General features: G+C 38.7%; 1 protein-coding gene across 4 annotated transcripts in view; it reads left to right on the forward strand.

Annotated features, from left to right (window-relative positions):
* The first annotated feature begins 6,326 nt into the window (after nt 1-6,326).
* LOC131251636 (probable cyclic nucleotide-gated ion channel 20, chloroplastic) overlaps nt 6,327-24,991 on the forward strand; it is a 46,224-nt gene continuing 27,559 nt past the window's right edge. The window contains exons 1-7 of one of the 4 annotated variants that reach the window (XM_058252486.1): nt 6,327-6,477; nt 8,255-8,783; nt 9,976-10,167; nt 10,947-11,045; nt 11,688-11,825; nt 12,707-12,955; nt 15,037-15,312. In XM_058252486.1, coding sequence (XP_058108469.1) covers nt 8,271-8,783; nt 9,976-10,167; nt 10,947-11,045; nt 11,688-11,825; nt 12,707-12,955; nt 15,037-15,312 — 1,467 coding nt within the window. In that variant the 5' untranslated portion in view covers nt 6,327-6,477; nt 8,255-8,270. Of the gene's footprint in view, nt 6,478-8,254; nt 8,784-9,975; nt 10,168-10,946; nt 11,046-11,687; nt 11,826-12,706; nt 12,956-15,036; nt 15,313-24,991 lie in introns of those variants that run through there. The other 3 variants (XM_058252483.1, XM_058252484.1, XM_058252485.1) reach the window with 3 other exon arrangements.

Genomic DNA, 24,991 nt, shown 5'->3' on the forward strand with positions numbered 1-24,991 from the left:
ATTTTACAGAAAATAAAGTGGATCCAAAGCTAAAATGGTCCACACAAGAGGAAATATTAGGGATTTTGTGACCACCGTTGAAATATTTATATGGCTACGAAAGGTTTGTATCGGTCTAAGTTTTCGGTTTTTTCAATTCATCCCACTAAAAATGACCTAATAAACGGTTTGTATGGCATATAAACATTAAGGTGGAGCCTAAGAAGGTTTCAACGGTAGGAATTCCTTTTCCCACTGTTTCATCTTGTATGGCCCAGTTGAATTTTGGATCTTCCTAATTTTTTGTTGCATATTTTAAAATGTTATTGAAAAACGGATGGACGGGTTGGATATCTCACAAACAGCGTAGTAGGCCCCACCCAAAATCCTTGCGGAGGAACTTCCTGCGAAAGCCTTTCGCAGGAAATCCGCTTCCTTCAGTAGCGGGACTCGCTGAGTTCTGTAGCTAACCAGCTAGCATCAATGCTGGCGAAGAAGGGAAACGGATCGACTGCCCCCCTGTCAGCCAATGGTCGGTTCTCAGTGGGCCATACCATGATATATGTGTCTCATCCATGCCGTATGTCTATTTTTCTAGATTATTTTATGGTATGATACCAAAAATGAGGTATATCTCAATCTCACAGAAAACAGTGATGAATTAACGTTGACCATTAAAAAATTTGGGGGCCATAAAAGTTTTGGATCAAGATGATATTAGTTTTTGCCCTTCATCTGGGTCTGTACGAGCTAATCAACAGATTGGATGTCAAATAAACGGTACAGTGGACCTGAGGAGGATTTAAATGGTGGATATACAATGACTATTGTTTTCCTGTGGTGTGGTCCACCTGATATTTATATATCTCTCATTTTTGGTATAAAGCCCTAAAATGATTGGTAAAAATGGATGAACAGAATGGATGAAACACATACGTAATGGTGGGGCCCACAGAGCATTGACCATGTGGCTAAACGAGAGCATTAAATAAGGAAAAAGAGGCTCAATGATAAGTGAGAAAAGAGGAGACGGAGTGTTTACGAATAAAGTAATTGGAAGAAGCTATACACATATTATATATTTGGGTGATGCGCCACATATCTTGCAGATCTGGTCTGTTAATTAGATATGGTCCATTGTAAGCATATGAGAATACACACACACACACACACACACACACACATATATATATATTACCAGTAGTACGATATACTCTATAAGAAAAGTGAACAGTTAGAAATCTACTCCAACAATTTAGATTCAAGTTACATGTGTGGCTTTAATGGTGATGAAAATTTACTAAATTTTACTGCATAAAATTTTATTAGTGTACTTTATTTAATAAACGGGTTGGATCTATGACACATAATTCCCAACATGCTATATAAAACTCAGTGTCACATATCTTTACATATGGTGCATTGCATGTGAATGAAAATAGAAATTTTAGCATTCAATGCATAGCTAGTTGGACCAATTTAAATGGTCCAACTAGTTGTACACACACACAGATATATATATATATATATATATATATATATATTGTTTTCTTGTGGTGTGGTCCACTTGAGATTGAACTTAATCCACTCTTTATATTTTGAAGAAGCTTAACAGTAGAAGAGGAATGTCTAACCTTATTTTTATTAGGCCCACCATGATGTCTTGATGTGCATGTGAGATCCATTGGGACCATCAGTTGTATGATCTTATTCTACATCTAGAGACAAAATATCAGGCTGACTTTTGATTTATGTAAGACACACCTATAGAACAGTAGAGGGATAGACATCTACTTTTGATTTTTACAGACACGATCATGAGTAAGTGAAATCCATTCCAATCATTAGATGCCACGTTAAAAGCTAGGCATTGAACTAAAAAATTAGGTCCATACTTGATCTAAGTGTGCCTTATGAAAAGAATTATTTTAAAAGGTGAGCTTTTTTTTAAAAAATACTATTTCCAATTGTGAAGTCCACTTGAACCATCGTTGGAGTTGATATTTAGTTCTTAGATCTAACATGAGGTGACACATGTGATGGTCAAGGTGAATGTTACATTAACACCACTGTGGAGCCCACCCAAGTAAGAGATCATTTTCAAATGACCTCTTAAAAGGCTAATGTGAAGCAAACGCCCCCTTCTTAGCATTAATTAGCATCCAATATTTTTATTTTATTTTTTCTTTAAATGTATAGATAGTTGGACCAAAGTGCACGGTCCAACTAGTTGTGTGTGAGCATATATATATACACACACACACACACACACACACACACCATCCAACTAGTTTGATTAATTAATGCTAATTAATGCTTAGAAAGAGAGACGTCGGTGACTTTTAATAGGATCTTATTAAAAAGAGATCAAAAGTCATGAGACATACCATGGTGTTAACATGAAATTTTCTCTGGTCATCATGTGTGTCACCTCATGTTAAACTTCGGGTCCAAAAATTAGCGCCATCCATTATTCAAGTGGACCACATAATTGAAAATAGTGTAACAAAAAATCTCACCACTCAAAATAATTCCTTTGATGGGGCCTATTTGAATCACATGTAAGCATGATATTTTAGTACCACACATGGATTTTTGTGTGGCCTCTAACGGCTGGAGTGGATTTCACATAACGATAAATGTGGGCCCTATAAAAATTAAGGGGGTACATCTTTGCATCAACTGTTCTATTTGTGTGGCCTACTTGAATCAAATATCGCATTGATACTTAGACTCTTTAACTAGAATGAGATTAAAAATCTGATGGTCGGAGGGGATCTTATATACACATCACACGGTAGGCCTTATAAAAAATCAATGTTAGCCTCCCTGTACCCCTGTTGGCTCCGAGAAAAGGGCCCTCCCCGCGCATCATTTCGAGAAAAGGGGGCGTTTGCGAAAAAAAAATACCAACGAATATAGGTGTGGCATGGTCCTCACGCAATATGGTACATCCTTCACTATGGGGTCACCTTAGTATATGTATTGTATATCCATGCCATTGGTCCATATCTTCAGGTCATGTCACAGCAAGATTTCAAAAAGTGAGAAAATAAATTTCTTAGGACTACCACACGATAAGAAATATTTGATATTGAACATTTATCATTAAAAACTTCCTAAGGCCCACTTTAGTGTTTAATTTCCACTTAACATATTGATAAAATTATGAAAACCTAGATCATGTGAAAGTGAAATAATAATTATAAAAAAATTCTTGATCCAAAAAATTTGTGGTTCACAAAATGCTTCTAATGGCTAATCACCATTGTTTCCTATGGTGTGGTCGACCTGAGATTTATATCTATTTCATTTTTTGAATATTATTATAAAATGAACTGAAAATATGGTTGGATTGCATGGATATATAATACATACATCAAAGTGAGTCCCACGGTAAGGGATGCACCCTATTTTGCTTGAACAGGGTTGCACCTAATCAACTCCATGCGGGGTTGGAGGTTCCAGCGCTGTAAAGATGGAGAGCGGATTACTAGTGACCCTGCCACTTGCCAATGGCTATGGTCAGTGCTCCATGGGCCTCACCATGATGTATTTGTTTCATCCATTCTATTCATCTATTTTTCCATATAGTTTTATGTTATGATACACAAAAAGAGGTATATTCCAATTTCAAGTGGACCACATCACAGGAAAAAGTGTTGATTGAACTTCCACCATTAAAAAATTCACGGGGGCCATAAAAGTCTTGGATCAAACTGATCTTTGTTTTTTCCCTTTATTTAGGTCTGCATGACGTAATCAACAGATTAGATGTCAAATAAATATGACAGTGTGCCTTATGAGGATTTTAATGGTGTGTATTCCATCACTACTGATTTCTTGTGGTATGGTCCACCTGAGATTTACGTTTCTTCATTTTTGGGATCAAAACCTAAAATGATATGTAAAAATGGATGGACGGCATGGATAAAACACATACTTCATGGTGGGGCCATATAGCACAGAGCACCGACCACGAGCCACCGGGCTACTGGCAGCGACTATAGCCAAACCACGTGCTCAGAAATAATTAAAGATGGAGAGTAGTGCATTAAATGAGGTGGGAGATGCAGAGGATGGCTGTTTCTAAATAAAGTGGGATGACTATATGAGTTCTAAATGTGTGATATACTGGAGCGATGCCCCGCATGTTTAACACATCTAGTTCGTTCACTGGATTGGGTCCTATGGAAGCATATCAAAGATTTTTTTTTTTTTTTATCAATGATATAATATTTATTTACAAGATAAGTGAGTTGCTGAAAATCTATTTCAATAATATAAATTCTAATTATATGTGTGGTTCCAATGATGGTGATTATTTACTAATTTTTAGTACATAAAATTTTATTGGAAGTTCCTATTTTAGTTAAAGGCGCTAAGCGCACCAATGTGGGCGAACACCTAGAGATTCTAAGCACATTTTCTTACATGTGTGTGTGTGTGTGTATATATATATATATATATATATATATATATATATATATATATATATATATATATATATATTGTCATTTAATGCAAAGTTAGTTGGACCAATTTGAATGTGAATGGTACAACCAGTTGTGTATGAGCATCTCTATATATTGTTTTTGTTTTTTGGTCGTTGTGTTTTTACTACCATGAAATAATATTACGACCACATGAATAAAATACATGGTAGAATTTTGCCACCCAGGCCTTCCGTCAAAGCGGGTTATGTGTTACTTAGGGAATACGTTAGTTGGCCACGTCGCCTACCTTGGTAAATGTGTTATACATCTGCACCGTTCATCCCTATTTTGAAGATTATTTTTGAAAATGTTCCAAAAAATTAAGGAAATCCAAAACTCAAGTGGACCATACCACATAAACAATGGTGGTTGAATGCCGACCATTAAAAACTACCTAGAGGCCACCTTAATATTTATTTTCTATCCAACCTGATGATAAGGTCAAACAGACCTAAATAAAGGAAAATTTTAAATATCAGCTTAATGCAAAGCTTTATTGACTCACATTAAGTTTTTAATGGTCAATCACTATGGTTTTCAATAGTGTAGTTCACTTGAGATTTGGATCTACTTAATTTTTGAACTTAAGTCCTAAAATGAGATGTAAAAATGGATGGACGGCATGGATAAGAAACATATTCATTAAGGTGGGCTCATACCATTAGGGTCTGTTTGGGCGGTGGGATTAGAACGGATTAGGTGGGATGGGATTCATCTGGTCCTGTGCCAATTCCACTCCATGTTTGGAAAAAATGGAAAAGCTTGGAATTACATTAAATAGAATTGCATTGGGTTCCATGCCAATTTCACTCAATGTTAGCAAGTTGTTGTAGGTCCCACCATGATGGGTGGGCTATATCCACACTGTCCACCCATTTATCGAGATTATTTTAGAGCATGGGCCAAAAAATCAGGTAAATCTAATGCTCAAGTGGACTCCACCATAGAAAGCAACGGGGATTGAATATTTACCGTTGAAAACTACTTTAGGGCCACATGAGTTTTGGATCTACCTCATTTTTAGGCCCATGCCATAAAATGAGGTTACAAAACAAATGAACAGTTTAGATATAACATGTGTGTTATTGTCAGTAATTTCAAATGATGGTGGGTATATCCATTCAATGTACCACCGTATTATCAACAAAGTATGACATTAATCTTATCCCATGGCAACAGGGGACAAGCCCTTGCATGGGTAATAATTACTTTTTTTGAATCCCATCCCATCTAATCCCTTCTAATCCCACCGCCCAAACAGACCCTTAGGGTCATATCTAATCCACTCCCATTCACTAGACTTCCACATTTGGCAACAATCAGTCCAATCGTCTCAGCTCCAATTTAAAAAATGCTAGTGGCTCAATATATAACTCTTATGCACGACTATCTAGAGCATTCAATACTATCTACAGTAATCAAATTGTGGAGCCCATTGCGGATGGAGTGTCTATATAAAATTATACTGATAAAGCAATCACAACTGCCCAATTGATGACCTATTAAAAGATGGTTAAATGTAAAAGGTTGTATATATTCATGCATTTGAAATTGTGGAGATCCATACCACTCATCAGGTGTGGTGCACCGTCAATATGCAAATTCCAAATAGCAAAAGTAACGTTTCTGCGTTAATGGCACTTCAAAATTGCGAGAAAAAAAAAGGGGTGATTGGAATAAAAGAGTCCAATTGTAGAAACTTCAATTGACCGCTTCTTTATGATGTTATGGATTCTCTGAAAGAGAGAGAGAGAGAGAGGCCATGCTACATCCACGATTGAATTGGTGAGGTCTGGATCACCGTACAACAATGCATGTGTACAGCTGAAGAGTCACCAGACAGACACCACCATTTCTAGAAAATGGTGGTGAACTATAGTAGGGATCCGCGGCCCTTCACGACTTTCATCTCCTTGAACTGACCCCTTCTTTGTGATGTATTGCATTCGTTCACTTCGATAGAGAGAGAGAGGCCACGATTTTTGCAAGTTCAAATTGCTGGGTATGTTTGTTATATTGAAATTCATGTGTTCATGACATTTATAGATACATTTTTTTTTTTGATAGACAAGTACATGTTTTTCTCTGTGGTTACAGTAGCAACTACACAGAAAATGTTTACGTATTGCTAAAACAAATCATTCTTATAGACTATCTTCTCTTTCAGCTTGCTTCTTCTCGTTCTTGGTTTTTTAGAGTATTCAGACAAACCCAATTCTCCAATTCCATCCAACTGAAGTCTACGAACCGTAGTTTGAAAATCTGAAACCCAATTCAACTCGGTTTTCGACTATATTAAGTAAATGGAGAGGCTTTTTACGCCTGCGCCAATCACACACTTGCCATTTTTTGGGAAATGAATAGGCAATTGGTGTGCTGTTCCAATTCCCAAAGTGAGGAAATGGGTGTGAAAATTCAGTTGGGCTGGATGTAGGTATCAATTCCCAATAGCAGAAAACTGGTAAAAAGGTTGTGAGTGGCCAAATACATCTTTAGAAAGGATTTCTGGAATACGGGTGCGTTTGGTTGCACCATATTTCGTGATTCATCAGTCTAATTTGTTGCAGAATTTCATGATATTTTGTGCAACCAAATGCATCCTAATTTTTTTTATTTTCTATTTATGCTGGTTAAACTGAGTCTACAAAGTGAGTTGACCCGACTTGTAATTCATCTGATATTAGTTGACTCAGCTCAGTTTTGAGTTGACTCCATGAATTTTGGGTAGGCTCTGAATGATTTTGCAAGGAAATTGAATCAGAGTTGTTGGATAGTTAGTTGAATGACCCCATCTGTGATTGCAGAATAAGGGTCCGTTTGGTTGCACCGTATTCTGTGATTAATCTAACTTAGTGCAAAGTTTCATGATATTTCATGATGTTTGGTGCAACCAAACACACCCTAAACCTTTTCATTTTTTTCCTATTTATGTTGGTTTAACAGTCTACAAAAGCAGGACCTGACTTTCAATTTGTCTGAGCTGACTCAGCTGAGTTTTGAGTTGATGAATATTTGGTAGGCTTTGAATGGTTTTGTAAGGAAATTGAATCGGAGTTATTGGCAATGGATAGTCTGAATGCTAATTAAGGAAATCACATGCGAATCAGTCTATTTGGTACAGAATTTTATGATATTTGGTGCAACGAAACACAAGCCAAACATTTTCTTCTTGTTTATTTATTTATTTTTATTTTTACTATTTATGTTGATTAGACCGAGTCTACAAAGTGAGTTGACCCAACTTGCAATTCATCTGATCTGAGTTTACTCATCTCAGTTTTGAGTTGATGAATTTTGGGTAGGCTCTAAATGGTTTTATAAGGAAATTGAATCAGATTTGTTGGCAATGGTTGAGTTTAATGCTAATGAAGGAAATCACAATTCAGTTAGTTCTACTTTATTAGACAAATAATAGCAATCCAATCCCATGGGGAACCCAAACGCACCCAATACATACTCTATATGCATGGTGTTTGGGGTGGTGAGGAAATAGAACATGCATTAAGTGGGCATCTGTTTTCCCATTTTTCAACCTGAAATGACTATTGAGATGAGAACAGGAAGTTTCCATTTCATCTCAACCATGTTTTGGGGTTGTGTGTACTGTCTGTCGTGGGAACTGGAAACACCCCGGTATACTGTTCGACTGCAAATTCACACTTTATACTTTGTGGTAAGAAGCTTGTTTCAGATCATGAGTAACATGAATAATATAAGGAGTTGTATTCCGACACCTTCTGCTTACTGTCATAGACTTGTGATTTTGTGTTTTATTGCAGTTCTAGTGCTTGAGAAATGGCTGGTGATTCGGATGATGAGGTACCGATTCTATTGGATACTTGTTCTCAACTATCCAATGATTCCATGGAGGTCCCATTAAAAAGGTTTAACACTAAGCGTACTACTCGGAGTGTGTCATGTGGGTCAATGGCCGCTAGGAATTCCATGGGACCCTATGGAAGTGAAAATAGCACTCTATCTTATACTAGTCCTTTGAATGGCAAAAAACAGGCCCTGTCTATGCCCATGAATGGTGCTTTATCTAGCCATACGAAGTCCGGGAACTTTTCTCAGCCTATGAGTGGGACATTGGGTGGAAAAACAACGGCTGTCAAGGAATTTGTTATAGAAACGGGCCAAACAGACATTGGGTGGAAGAGCAACAGCTTTGTTGGAAAGAATGAGCATTTATTGAAGTCTGGGCAATTGGGTAGATGCAATGATCCTTTGTGCACCACATGCCCGACAAATTATGATTTCAAGGCAGCACATAAGAAATATAACAAGGCTTCAGCTTCTGAAACTAAGGTGATTTTCTTCCCTTTGCTGAGGGCGTTCTTCTTATCGAGTTGTTTATGCTTTTTAATATGCTGAGGTAGTGATTTTGATTCTTCGAAAGACATCAAACCGAGTGCTTTGTTAGAGATAGTTTATTGTGATTAAATTCAATGTATCAATGCATATTAAGGGAACATATTGGGCAAGGGTGGAGGAACACTCAACTCACACGATAAACGGCCCCCCATGGGAGAATATATTTCGGTGGCATATTTGCTAGTTCGGGGATTTGAACACTTGACCTTCCACTTTGATACCATGTCAAACAACCACTTGCTCTAAAAACTCGAGCCGTTAGAGGATGGTGTATCAATTTATATCAAGGGACTTTAACACTCCAACATTATGAAAATGCCAATACATATTTTTTACATCCTCCTAGCTGTATCTATGATACTACACATAAGACTACCTATTTAAGTATGCATTATATATATTCAGTACGCAGTTACCCTTTTTGTACTCTCACAGATAAAATTCTCCATTGCCTAGATAATCCAGCAGTATGAATGCATGTATTCATCTTGTAACAAGGCACTTATATTTAGCTATATAATGAAATATTTCAGGTATTGTTTTTAATCTGTAAGCATGCAAAAATTAATGAAATTATTACTTATGATTTTTACAATACATGCAATATATTATGTGAGATTGAGAAATTTTTAGACTTTCATAAATGACTTTCTAGTAAAACAGGATTCAGTTAAGTATTTCCCACGAGTATCCCTAAGTATCCAATACCAATATCGATCTCATGTTGTTTCCACCACACTTTGTGAGCATGTGCATTATTCTGGGCAGGTGTCTCAGCTGTTTATTTGTTGTGGCCGAAAACTCAGTCCAGTCTGTTCGCCAGGTGGGCCACACACGTACATTTAATGTGGAAAATTGGTCATGTTTTAAGCTTTCCATTTCTTACAATACATAATATCCTGACTAGCCTTATTTTTGGGCGACAACACTACACAGTGGGTCCACCAAATGAATGACCCTGATCTCACTCATGCATGCCACATTGGCACATGTAAGGAGTAGAACTCTAAATCTCACTCTTTCAGGTAGCCATCACATTTTTCATCCTACTGATATTGGTTTTATCTTCACACATTCATGGAGTGGGCTTATACCTTATGAGAATGTGTTTGATTATTTTATACAGTTACATAATGCACTTTATGGGGATGCCAAAGGCTGGGCGCAAAAATCATTTTCCTCTGTAAAAAGATGTATTCCTGGCATCATGAATCCTCATACCAAGGTTGTTCAACAATGGAACATTTTTTTTGTCCTTTCTTGCTTGGTGGCGCTTTTCGTGGATCCATTGTTTTTCTTCCTATTGTCCGTGCAAAAGGTATAATTTTGTTCTCTTCCATGTTAGTGGCATACAATTCAGATTGCATTTAAAAATTTCACATCTTTACCTTGAATGGATGATGAAAAATTGTATTACTGGGTATATGTGTATGTGCTTTTTAAGTTTCTCAGCAAAGTTTTGAATATCAGTATTGGAGGCCCGATCAGCCAGACCAAAGCATATAAGATACGGGTTGTGGGTTGGGTCTTTTTTAGTTCGGATCGGGTTTGGGTTGATCCTCAACCTGACCCAACCCGCCCAAATTGCACCCCTAGTAGTGGGTTGCATCTCTATTAGAGAGGTGGCAACAAAAACTATTCACTCCAAGAGATATTTTGGGACTAGCAGTCTGGATCACTAAACTCTGGGCCCACCTGTACAAATTGAAAACTTGAGTATGTTGTGCAAATCCTTGGGGCGAGTATCATATTATTCTTCTGGTTTTTTGTTTAGACCCATGGAGTACCTGGAGGTTTAGCTGAAGTTTTATACATTCATATTCATAGCTGCATATAATGCATGATTACCATTGCTAGCTAGGATCCTTCAATGGCGACCTGGGCCCTGCCTGTTCATTTTGTGGGCCTCGAAATCAAGTCCAGGCTGAACCCACAGGTCAAAAGTTGAGGACCGATCCAGCCTATAGCAGGCTAGGCCCCAAAGCCCAATGGGCTATAGCACAGTCCATTTAGAGCACTACTCTGCTGCATGGATTTTTAGTTATATGTCCCTTTTCCTTCCATATCTTTAACTATTTAATTTTATTTTTACAACAGGGAAACAAGTGTATTCAGTTTAATTGGTCCTTTGCAAATGCAATTGTGATTGTGAGAAGCTTTACTGATTTCATCTACCTACTTCACATGCTTCTACAGGTAAGCCACGGTCACTTATTATCAATTTTTTTTTTCCGGAATTCGTTAATGATTTAGGGGTCTAACTGAAGTTATGGCCCTTGATAGAGTGGAATAGTGGAACAAGATTCGTGTAGCTGACCCCAATTAATTGGGTTAATGCTTAGATGATGATGATGATTTTAGTGATGGAATTATCTTTATCATTTGTATTGTGACATTTCAGTTCTACCACTGTACTTGATTGCAAGTATTGAATCTGTACAATGTACTGGTCTGGAAAAGTGGAAAACACCTCAAATGCGCCAAAGTTGTTAGTTTGTTGAGATCCCAGTTGTTCATCAAGTGGACCCCGCTATGTGTGTGTGGTGGTCTAATAACAGGCACAATCCAGTCATAGGGTGGGCCACTTGGTACTATGGTGTCAAACCATCAGTCTGATCTCAGAAGCATGATTTGCCAGTTTACGGAGTGCTCATCTCCAGACCCAAGTAGTTACTTCACAGCCTCTACTTGAATTAATGCTACATTTCAGCTCCCTATGGGCTACACAAACACACCACAACTTGCATTGATGAAATTTGGATTGAATTTTCTAGTTCCAATTCATTATATATACAATGAAGATCTCATAAAAAACATGCAATGACTTGTGGGCTGCAGTTTAGGTTGGCTTACTTTGCTCCCGAATCAAGAGTGGTGGGTGTCAGAGATTTAGTCGATCACCCTAAAAAAATTGCTCTTCATTACCTGTCCGGCTACTTTCTACTTGATATTTTTGTTGTATTACCACTAAATCAGGTATGGTTTTTCCTTGGGTAATACGGTCATATTTTCTATTAGGGCTTGTTTGGATTGATGGAACCAAGTTTTCTACCGTGGAAAAGAAATCATTTTCCATTGATGCGACATTTTCTGTCTTTGGTGACAATAAAATACGCTATGGAAAACAGGATTCATTTCCATGGTTTTCCTCCAAAAAAAACTTTTTCATTTCCTCCAAAAAAATTGATAGTCCTCATTTCTACAAATTTTAAGAGACGAGTTTCACTTTTTCGCCATTGTCCTTTCTACATTTCCTTGTAATCAGGGAAACTACAACAAACAACCTTTTTAGGATTCTTTTATACGGATGATGTCATTGGCCATTGTCCTTTCTACATTTCCTTGTAATCAGGGAAACTACAACAAACAACCTTTTAGGATTCTTTTATACGGATGATGTCATCCATGGTATTTCTTAGATGTGATGTTTTCCTTTCCAAATCTACTTCTTGGATTCCACCAATTCAAACAAGCTCATAGTTCCTTTATGCTTTATCCTTCATTGTGGTTCACTAATAAGTAATAATTATCTTTTTGTTTGATATAATGAATTTACTACATATGTGGAACATCTGAGCCATTCATCAGGTGGATCTCAGAGTTTAGAAGACCTGGTCTGAAAATTGGGCTGGTCAGCTCATCAGGTTGCCCATTATTGTTAGAAAGCAGTGGACGGTATAAAAAGGAACCAACTGTCTACATTAAGTGTGCACTTGCAGCATCTTTGATGAGTGGAACAGCCTATTTTTGGACTGGGTCATCTCCAAGGTAGGTCCACTTACTGAGTAGTCGATTTTGAGAAAATGTCCTAATATTTTTCTTATGCTCTACTAACTTTTGTTATCCTTGGTATGAAGATCATGACATGGGCGGTCTTCCCCAAGTACTTGGGATCATCATTGGTGAATTATGCAGAGAATCTTATACCTGCTGCGGTTGGTCTCCAGTATATTCTAAAGATAATGAGATTTCTACCATTGATTGCGGGTCAATCTGCTAGTGGCTTCATATTCAAGTCAGCATTGATAAACGTTGTCATTAATCTTTTGATATTCGTAGTGGCCCCACATGTCGTGGGATCGTTTTGGTATCGCCTTGGAGTACAGGTTGGTGAAATCTTTCTGCAATATTAATACCTGGTTACTGCAGTTGAAGTGAGAATATGTTCCTCGATAGAGTGGATGGCAGAATGGGATTCATGTAGCCAAACCCAAGTGGTTGGGATGAGGCTTAGATGATGATGACTAGCCAGTTCTTAGTTGCAAGATCCTTCTAACTAGTGTTCCTGCTTCTATTGTGTGTGTGTGTGAGTGTGTGTGTGTGTGTGTGAGAGAGAGAGAGAGAGAGAGAGAGAGAGAGAGAGAGAGAGAGAGAGTTTGGAACAAAACAGAAGAAGATACACAACTTATCTAGGAGCGAAGCTTCTTCTGTTTTCAAGATAAAGTGATACTCTGTCAGGAGTCAGGACCTGCTTTAGTAAGTTCATCTGCCTTGGCATTAGCTTTCCTGGGGACATGCTCAAATCTGACCACCTGGGTCTGGCAAAGATGCACCGCTTCCTCAAGAAAAGAAAAGAAAAAGGCCAACTTCCACGGATAATAACCAAAGGAGACCCATGAAATGGTGTTTGCAAAATCTCTTTCAAAGTGGTATCCTTGGGTCTTTAGCTCCTAAAAGTGGAGGCCATGTTCCTATGGTCTAGACTGTTAACCAGATGGGCTCCGTTGTGGATGATCCATGCCCGGAAAAGCCCAAATAGGATGATTGTGAACCTTCAATTGGTCTTCCATGGATGGTTAAAAGTAAATAAACAATCCACATTCCTTGGAAAATGGGTCTAAGATCGATTAACTAGGATCTTCCAATGTGGGAAAATTTCGGTGCATGTTGGGACCCCGTTAGATGACTGGCCTGGATCACCAAACCATGTGCACAGTTGTATAAACTTGAGACCCGAAAACACTTTTCATATTCTCATGCCAACAATCATATCATTCCTCTCCACCTTTGTTGGCTTTGATGTTCATGTTTATTTGAATAGGTATGAAATATTATGAAACTCACAATCATAGGGTTGAAAAACATGAAAGCAATAAGGAAAATAACAGAACGTGAGAATTTACGTGGTTCGTCATGAAAGTGACTATGACCATGGGTGAAGACGATCGAAGTTGATTTAACCATATGAAGATTACGAGTAAAAGCTGTGAACACTTCATATATAGTGTTCTCAAACCCTAATTAAATTGGGAACAAAAAGAAAGATTCTTATTCAAACCCAACAAAAAACTCCAATACAAAAGTTTCACCCAAACAAGGAAACCATGTGGTTTTTACATGACAAAATTGCCCCCCAGGACCCTCTCCAGCAAAGATTATAAAGGGCGGCCCTTCCATCATGAAGCTCGCTGGAACGATAGGATTGTAACATAGTAACATGGAATTCGAGGCTCCCTAATAGAAAATACATGCGATGCTTGGTTCTTATTTTTATTCATTCTTTGTGCCTAGGTGTACTTTATAGTAGTCTCTGTAATTATATTCATTGTATAGTTTCTAACGGAGGAATAAATCAATTTAGTATTGTTGGTGTAGATATTAGTGATGCAAAGAGACAGGTGCAATAATAATTTCATTGAATTATCTACATTCCCATGGAGGTTCAAATTACACCGCTTTTTCTCATCTTAAATAGTTCATCTCATCATTGGGATGCCTTTTCAAATGGATGTGAAGAATGTGTTTCTTCATGGGGTCTTAATGAGCAATACAACATATCAAACCATTTCTATGCAATGGTTTGACAGTGTTTACCTGTGTTTTCAGTTGAAGAATATGTTGACGGAGAACATATCATTGCATGAATCTTGTATCATTTTTGCAATTGTGTAAAAGGGTCATGAAGAATGTATTTCTTCATACAAAATTAATGCAATTTCCATGAACCCTTGAAGGTGATGCATAAAATTCCACATTTCACTTTGATTTGTCAGACTCCTATCCTGTTTTTGTTTAGGAATGTGTTACAATATGATTCCTTTGTGTCAGTATTTTATATCTTTGATTTTACTCTATAGTTTTTCAACATTGATTTGATTTGATGTACAGTTTGCCATTTGTTTTTGTTATTATGCATGCAGAGAGATAGATGTGATTTTAATTTTAACACTTTGCAAACTTGTCTCAGAGGGTAAGTCAGTGCCTTAGAGATGTCTGCTCCAATGGCAAAATTAAAGATTGTAAAATATTCATAGACTGCGGCAGGGATGGGGAAAATATCCAAGACTTCAGTCTATCACATGCTGATGCTTGGATGTTGTGGCGAACCAACGAGAACGTGAATGATTGCTTTGTTACTGATAGCGGTCATTTCTCTTATGGAATTTATCAACTAGTCGTTCTTATTTCTACAGAGCAAAGTATTGTTACAAGATATATGTATTCTTTATTTTGGGGTTTCCAGGTACTCCTATACTTCCCACATCTGCCTTTCCTTTGGATCCTTTCTACTTTAAGACTTTGGTTGTAGTCTACGAAATTTTGGTTTTGTTAAATTAAGGAAACCAAGGTATTCACTAACAGTGTGGAAAGAAAATAATAATAATAATAATAACAGTGTGGAATGGCCAGCCTTATGGCTGTTTGATACGAACCGTGATGGCCATTAAGGCCCTCTAACGATCAAAATTTTTTATCAGAAAGAATGTATCAGCCCCATATTGCCCCCATATTGGCTCATTATGGCCCGTTAAAGGCCTTTAAAAAAACTGGCGTTATGACATCATATCATGCAGCGGGCACCACCACTACCATTTGATAACGGCCATTATGTAACCATTTTTAAATAAAGGAAACTGTAAGTTTTTCTTATTGAGGTCCACGTGATTCATCCAATATCACTTTTTCGAATTGTGGAAAAGATCTAAGGCCCTATTCGGGAGCTTGGAAAATAAAAGGAGAGGAAGTGCCATTTTCATTTTAAGTTACTTTCCAAGTAAAATAATTTTACTTGTTTGAGAGTTTACAATATTTTCCTGGGAACTTTCTTCTTTTCTATTTTCTGTTGTTTGGGACTTTTTCTTGGAATCAACATTGTAAACGGGTGGACTATGTAAACGGTTCCACATTGGAAGGCTAGGATGGGATGGTCCACCCCCCACGTGGGACCCATTACTTGCATTGGCCCAAATGGACCCACCCCTCTTGGTGTGTTGCCCCAGATCCCAACTGTTCAAATTTTGACATGTTGGCAGTCATTGCATTGACCCAGATCCTAGCCTTCTAATACTTGACCATTTCCATCTGTAATTAAGCCATAAAAATAAATTTCTAGAAGACCACACATGCAAAGTTTTCAATATCCTAACCAACCAATTTTGCCCATATCATAACCATTGGATATTTAACCGTTTTCACCTGAACTGTGAAGAAGAACATTCCAATAGTACACATGCCATAAAAAGTTCCATCATCATGACCACTAAGAAGAATCGAGTCTAAGATGTTGATTTCTCATGAATGTGTCCCACCTTCTAGGAAGGAGCCAACCATTGTCATTTTCACTGATTAAATAGAATAAAGTTCAACCCTCTCAACCATACCAAGAGGCAAGGGAGGGAAAAGTTCTGTGATGTGCAAAATGGCTTTTTTAGGCCACTCTCCCCAGAAATGTGCGGAAGGTAGAAATCTCCTAATGAGAGACCCTTTGCATTTTCAGTTCAAAGTTTCTGGGGAAGTTATTGTCAAAGATGAATCTTATTGTGTAATCAATCGTGCTAAGAAAACAGGAGATGACCTGTAGGATTTGGTTTTTGTGTTTGATGAAATCAGGACCCTTGCTTGCAAGCTAAACATTTTGTTTAACCTTGTCAGGAATGAGGCTAATAAGGGTCTTTGTATTGGGAACTTGGTTCACTTGCTCCAATGCTTTTGGATCAATAAAGTTTCTGTTATCTTGTCACTAAAAATGTTTGGCTACCAAATGTGGTGGGACCATGCATCTACTGCCAAAAATGAGAATGAGATTACAATGTCCAATCCATTCTAGTTTTTGGCAATTTTGTGGGTGGGCCATTTAAAACATCTTGCCATTGTGTAGACACCCCACTCAATAGAGTGCTTAGGCTAATTAACTCATTCATCTTAGAGAGAGTTTTGCATTGTATCAAGGTGAAAAGTTAGCATAATTTAAGTTTGGAAGCCCAAACCTAAACTCGAATCCATGCTCAAGCCAAATCTACGCCCACCCCATCCTCAAGCCCAAGACTAAGCCCCAAAACCATAACCCCAAAATCTCATCCAAAACTTAAAAGATAGGAACTCCAAGATCATTAGAGCAGGCGTGGGACCTAGCCTGACCATGGTTGGGGCCCCACACACATTTTTTTGGAAAATTCTCTGGGCATGGAAAAGTTTTCCATGTTCCAAGGATGTGACCACAGAAAATGGGCCTTTGACTCGGAAGAGTTTTTGCACGTTCAACGCCTAATACTATTCCAACTTAAAAGTTCTAATTTCTTGAGTTTTCGGAATTCAAATTCTTTGATCCATATGTCCATATTGTATTCCATCAAATTAACTTTCCAATGAGCCTAATTTTAGCTCAATCTGATATGGGGGTGCGAAAGTATTGATAGAAATATTGGGCAACGTGTGAGATCTGCTGACAGTTGCAATTGCATAATCAAAATTTACCTAATTGGTGGATCCTACGTCTCCCTAATGCCTAGGAAATTTCCCCCCAAACCAGAATAATTAGTTATCCCATCAAGCCCCCTTTCCGTAGAGCTATATATCACCTAAATCCGATATCTAAACACCTCGATGCAGTTGAAAAAAAAAAGTTGGACTGTGAGTAGAAAAAACAATTTTGAAAATGGCATCCATGTCCTTGCAAAGAAATCCAAAACCTAGATTCCATTTTACTTGACCCTTTGACCCACTTTTTACCAAAATACCTTCAGCCTTTGTTTTCCCTTGTTAGACAGCTCACATACCTTGTATAACTAGTATACCTTGTATAGTTTATTTCCATAGGTAGAGGATTTTGAGTTTATTGTTTTCCTTGTATAAATGGTTGTAATCTCTATATATTCAACCCCATTGGGTTGTCTCAAATACAGAAAAAGCTTTTAGCTCCTCTTGGTTTTCATGGTATCAGAGCTTCACTGATCCAAAACCGGCACCACCTGTCAGATCCGACCGCCTCTGCTCGTCCGACCCCTCTGCCCCTCTGCTCCCCTGTGTTTTCCGGCCCCTGCTCGTCCAGATCCAGCGCTCCTGACCCTCTGCTCGTCCAGATTCGGCGCACCTGAGCTCGTCCGGCCCCTCTGCTCGTCCGATCTAGTGCTCCTGCCTTTCTGCTCTTCTGCTCGTCCAGATCTGATCCAGTGCTCCTGCTCCTCTGCCCTTGTGACAATAAGGTATGTCGCCTAAAGAAAACCCTATACGGCCTCAAACAGGCACCTCGGGCATGGTTCCAACGCTTTTACGATGTTGTTACAGGTGCTGACTTTACTCAAAGTGGTCATGACCCATCCTTATTTTTGCGCACCACTGCTCACGGAATTGTCATTGTTCTGGTCTATGTTGACGACCTCCTTCTGACTGGTAGCGATGCTACTGACATTTCGACTTTAAAGGAAGTTCTGCAATCATCCTTCAAGATGAAAGACCTCGGCCATTTAACATACTTTCTTGGACTTGAATTTTCACGTTCCAACCATGGGATCCTGGTCAGCCAGCGTAAATATTTAAAGGATCTTCTCGCTTTGGCATCATTGACGGATCAGAAGACAGTTCAGACTCCCTTAGAACTTAACGTTCACTATGGCCGTGACAATGGTGATCTACTTGCACAACCCGACTTATACCGTCATTTGGTTGGGAGTCTGGTTTACTTAACTATGACTCGCCCTGATATTGCCTACGCTGTCCAAGTCGTCAGTCAGTTTGTTTCTGCTCCTCAGACTCTTCATATGACTGTGGTGTTGTACATCCTACGGTATCTTCATGGAACTCTAAATCGATCCCTGTTCTCCTCCTCCATGGCAACTCTGGACCTTCGTGCTTATTCAGATGCTGATTGGGCCGGTTGCGCTCTCACACGAAGATCTACCACTAGATACTGTGTCTTTCTCGGCACTTCTCCCATCTCTTGGAAGTGTAAGAAGCAGGCCACTATTTTCAAATCGAGCACAGAAGCCGAGTATCGGGCGATGTCTGCTGCGTGTAGTGAGCTCGTCTGGTTACGTGGACTTCTTTCAGACTTGGGCATTCCTCTACAGAATCCTACTCCACTCCATGTCGATAATCTCAGTGCCATTCAGATTGCCTCTAACCCGGTTTTTCATGAACGGACGAAGCATATTAAAGTTGACTGTCACTTTATCCGCGAGAAATTTTAGTTTGGGCTCATTTCTCTTTCACATGTTGCATCCCATGATCAGATTGCTGACATTCTCACCAAGTCTCTCACTTCTACACGTCACTCTTTTCTAGTTGGCAAACTATTACTTGTCGATGACCAGCATTACTTTGAGGGGAGATGTTAGACAGCTCACATACCTTGTATAACTAGTATACCTTGTATAGTTTATTTCCATAGGTAGAGGGTTCTGAGTTTATTGTTTTCCTTGTATAGATGGTTGTAATCTCTATATATTCAACCCCATTGGGTTGTCTTAAATATAGAAAAAGCTTTCAGCTCCTCTTGGTTTTCATCCCTAAGCTACCATCTTTTACAAAACTACCCCACCCCCCCCCCCCCCCCCCCCCCTAACTTTATTAGTAAAGACACAAAACTACCCCTCCCCAAGCCATTAGATGCCTCCAAGTGTCTCAATCCTAGCCACTTAATCCCAAAGCCTTAGAAGCCTCCTAGAATCTTCACTAAATCCTAATCGAGTTTCCTAAATTTACACCCAAACCACCCCACTAGCATCCAAGATCATGCCACTTGTCAATCATTGTCCATCTTCCTACCCTTTAGAACACCCCCAACTTCTCTTCATATTAAAATCATATGATCCCTCTCCTCTATAAATAGAGGCTTCTTGCTACAAGAGAGGGATCTTACTTCTCAAAAATTCTAAGCCCTATAGCTCCCTCTAGGATCCAAACTCCCATACTTAGAAAATTTCGATAATTCATAATGGAGAAGAAGGTGAGCTTGAGCAAGGGCTAAGAGCTTAGGAAGCTACTTCTTTACCAAAGCCAAAGAGTATAACTTTACTCCTTGGAGTGGTGAGCCAAGGCTTCGGAAACCTTTGTGTTAGAGTATTTCTTTCTGTTAGAGCATTTTTTTCTTAAATTTGATTATGTGAGTCCTTGTCCCAAGCCGAGTCTTATTAGGATGCTCCAGCTTGAGGGGAAATATTGAAAGGATACAACTAGGATAAGTTGAATAGGTTTCATTGGATAATAAACAAATAGCTTATAGTTGAATAATCTATCAATGAGCCTAAGCCACCATGGAGTCCCAATAAGGCTGACATGTATTGTACACGGTTTTAAAAACTATTAAATAATATGAGGCTAGGGTTTGGTACTCACAACCAAAACCTCTCTCCTTTGCAAGTCTCTCTCTCTCTCTCTCTCTCTCTCTCTCTCTCTCTCTCTCCCCCTTTCTCTTCATTTTCTTTCTCTACCAATCAGCCCCTCTCTACCTGAGTGTGCCTTGCACATTGGCCATGTGAATGGCCCATAGTTGATCGACGATCAACGGATGGCACTATTTAACATGTCCGGCTTTTGGGGCATGTTGACATTCTCAGGCAATGTACGAAGTATCGGTATCACCACAAGTTTTGCTGGTCGGGGATATGGAACAATATTTTTATCGTAGATTCCTAGAAATGCGAGGAAACATTCGGGAAACATGGGGAAAATAGTGGAATTTTTTAGTGAAACTTCAGGAGATGCTAAAATAACATATTTGCATATTTAAGAATCAAATAATAGTTGAAAGATCCATATTTAGGAATTAAATAATAATTTCCCTTCAATGGGACCAAAAAGCATGTATCGTTAACATAGGGAGACATTGGGGAAACGTGAGGAAAATGGTAGATCCATCCATGCATGCACATACATACATACAAAAACATATGCATGATCCATCCATCCATCTGTGCATGTGTGCACATAGACACATATACACATTCATCTATCCATGCATGTGTGCACATAGACACATACACATTCATCCACCCATCCATGCATGCATACACACACACAAACATGCATTTTATCATACAATCAAGCACCCATAAAAATTTTGAAATGGATTTTTTTTTTCGATAAACAATTTTTTGTGTGATATTGATACATTGGTGATGTTATCAAAATATCGCCGATACACTGGTGATAAAAGCGACATCTAGAATTTACAATTTTGAAAATATTAGCGATATAAGCGATACCTGGTATTTACATAATCGAAAATATTGGCAGTACATTGGTGAGATTGATACATTGGCGATACTTTGCAATATGTAGTGGACACCTAGAATTTCTGATACTACTAGTGTATCATTGCTAGTGTTATCGGTATCGCGGAGCTGGAGATATAGATAATATCGGAGATACTTTGAACAATATGCTCAAGTAGAGAGGGCTTGATCAGAAAAGAAAGTAAATGAAGGGAGACGGAGAAGGAGAGGGGGGAAAGAGATGAAGAGGGAGAGAATCGCAAAGGAGAGAGGGTTTGGTTGTGAGTACCAAACCTAAGCCTCCTCTTTTATAGTCTTTAAAACAATGTACAATACGCATTAGCCCTATTGAGCCTCTATGGCAGGCTTAGGCCTGTTTGATACATTATTCGACCCTAAGCTATTTGCTTATTCAACATGAATAAAACCTATTCAACTTAGCCCAGTTGTATCATTTCAACACTCCCCCTCAAGATAGAGCATCTTAATGAGGCTCAACTTGGAACAAGGGCTCACATAATCAAATTTAAGAAAGAAATACTACAACACTTTGGATAGAAGAAGGGTTCTTTTGTTCTTTTTCCTTCATCGTCTCTCCAAAAAGCAGCAAAGCAAGGCCCTTCGCATTGTAAGATCCTGAAGAACCTTTAAGGAGCTTCAATCTAAGTCAAGCCTAACTTAAAGAGAAGACAAATCCATCAAATTCACAAGGAGAAGAAGATCAAGACATGGGTCCTTTGCCACATGTCTCTCACTCTCTTTCTCAATTCTTCTTCTAGCCCTTCAATTTTCTCTCTTTTCTTTATTTTTAAAATTTTTTTTTTTTTTTAAAAATTTTTCATTTGTTGAAATTCCAATTGAGGGAATCTCATTCTACTCGAGCAAAGACCATTGTATTTCGGATGGAGTAGGGTGCCTAACATCTTTCATACTCGGCTACTCCACAACTGTGGTCTTTACCCATGAACTTGGTGAATAGGCCATATTGGAGTTATGTCCTCGAAAATCAAGAGAATCACTCCCTTGATTCTTGGGTAAAAAACAAGAGTTCTAGTTGATCCTTGAATTATACATGAAAAAGGCTAGTGGCAACTCCAGGTTTGACTTAAAAGGCTCTACGATTCCAGTATGCCTTTGTCACTATGTCAACACACCGCAATTTGCGGGATGCACTCAACGGTTCCACTTTTGTAGGACGATGCATGTATCTCTACAAATTTCATTCCATTCTCATTTTGGGGACATTCCGAGCCTTTACCTTTAAGAGCAAGCGTAGAGAGTTGGTGTGCACACATTGGAAGTTGGCTTAGATGGATGGGCTTATAGGATCTGACGTCCACACGATTTAGGGACATTCGCAAAAGCCTAAGATGAATATAATAAAAGCCAAAGGTCCGCCTAACCATTATAGTAGTAGAGAGGGTCTTATCATCCATTTGATTCTATGGTTAAGATGAAAATTGGATTACAACCAATCGGTTGGATCGTCTATGGGCGGGCCAGATGGACAATGGTTACTAAAACTCTCCTTTCCTATCTTCTCTCTGACAATATCATTTTGAGATATTGGGATAGTATGAGGGATTCCCTCTCCTTTTTATAAGGGAAGGATTGAGGAATTTGGATGAGGGAGAAGTTATCCCGTCTCAACCAACCTCACCTTATCCCTGTTTTGAAATTGAATTTTATTCTTGAATTTAAAACATCGGTCGAAATTTTAAGAATGGTCAGAGCAAAAAACATGTGGGACCCACCCAATAGTGGTTGCCCACAAGTGGGCCCACTGGCTCATATCTAACATCTTCCACTCAATCGCATCATAGGATGGGCACAATATAGAACGTTTGTCTAGCTTGCCTTATAATAACCAAAACCAAGGATCGAGTTCATAAGAATCATGGCGTGGAACCGGTTGAAACAATGTATTCTCATAGGTTTTTGAGTACAAACGACCACCTAACTACCACTCACGAACCCAAGCTTTGCAATGCTTGTCCTAGTTTGCATAACCACACCGGATGGAATTGACTCCTAATCTGGAGCATTCGGCTGAGATATGCACATATCCAATCTATCGAGTCATTCAGAAAACTCGGTTTTTTACAAACATCGATTTGAATCATTTAAAGTAATACTATAATACATATACTTTTAACAAGAATATAATTTGTAAAAAAAAACTGTCAAAAACTTGATAATGTCGGCAAATAAGTTTTCAAGTATGTATTAATAGTTCTAGAAACTTGGTATAGTTGTCATAGGATTTTCCTCATGCAGATGCATAATTTAAAATCGACCAAGTTGTTTTTTCTAGCATAACCAAGTCTAGCCAATCTAAGGACCCTTCTGAAGTAGAGACTTAATCTCATCCTCCTGTACATAATAGGAGTATAACTACGGATGAAAAGAGTCATCCATGGGACTGGCTACTTGCATGTTGCAATGATTAGATTGAATCAAAGCAATCTGTACGTAAAAGGTTCCAATCGTGGTTGTAATTCATGCTGTAAAGTAGACAATACTAGGCACATGTCAGATATATAATACGCAGGTGGTCACACATGAGGTCTGACTCATCTCATATCTTCACGACCTGTCTTTTGTTTAGGCCATAACATCAGTCACATAGAAGAGTAATAGAGCAATTATGTTGTTTTGACTTAATTAGTCTCATCTTTAATCTCTTAGGATTAAAGGCGAATATGACGTCTCATCACTCGTATCCCCATTCTTTATTCTTCATAATAGAGGGCAGTCCATACCTTAATATATGAACACCCCGATTATACCTCTCTTATACATAGTTGGTCTGAAAACAGAGAGGAGCTGAAAGATTTTCTGTATTTAAGACAACCCAAAGGGGTTGAATATATATAGATTACAGTCATCTATACAAGGAAAATAATAAAATCAGAATCCTCTACCTATGGAAACGAACTATACAAGGTATACTAGGTATACAAGGCATGTGAGCTTGTCTAACATCCCCCCTCAAACTAATGCTGGTCATCGACAAGTAATAGTTTGCCAACTAGAAATGAGTGACGTGCAGAAGTGAGGGACTTGGTGAGAATGTCAGCAATCTGATCATGGGATGCAACATGTGGAAGAGAAATGAGCCCAGACTGAAATTTCTCGTGGATAAAGTGACAGTCAACTTCAATATGCTTCGTCCGTTCATAAAAAACCGGGTTAGAGGCAATCTGAATGGCACTTAGATTATCGACATGGAGTGGAGTAAGATTCTGTAGAGGAATGCCCAAGTCGGAAAGAAGTCCACGTAACTAGACAAGCTCACTACACGCAGCGGACATTGCCCGATACTCTGCTTCTGTGCTCGATTTGGAAACAGTGGCCTGCTTTTTACACTTCCAAGAGATGAGAGAAGTGCCAAGAAAAACACAGTAGCCAGTGGTAGATCTTCGTGTGAGAGCGCAACCGGCCTAATCAGCATCCGAATAAGCACTAAGGTTCAGAGTCGCTGTGGAAGAGAAGAACAGTGATCGATCTAGAGTTCCACGTAAGTACCGTAGGATACGCAACACCGCAGTCATATGAAAAGTCCGAGGAGCAGAAATAAACTGACTGACGACTTGGATAGCGTAGGCAATATCAGGGCGAGTCATAGTTAAGTAAACCAGACTTCTAACCAAACGGCGGTATAAGTTGGGCTGTGTAAGGAGATCACCATCGTCACGGCCATATTGAACG

The sequence above is a fragment of the Magnolia sinica genome, chromosome 7, assembly GCF_029962835.1.
Source record: "Magnolia sinica isolate HGM2019 chromosome 7, MsV1, whole genome shotgun sequence".
Taxonomy (NCBI): Eukaryota; Viridiplantae; Streptophyta; class Magnoliopsida; order Magnoliales; family Magnoliaceae; genus Magnolia; species Magnolia sinica.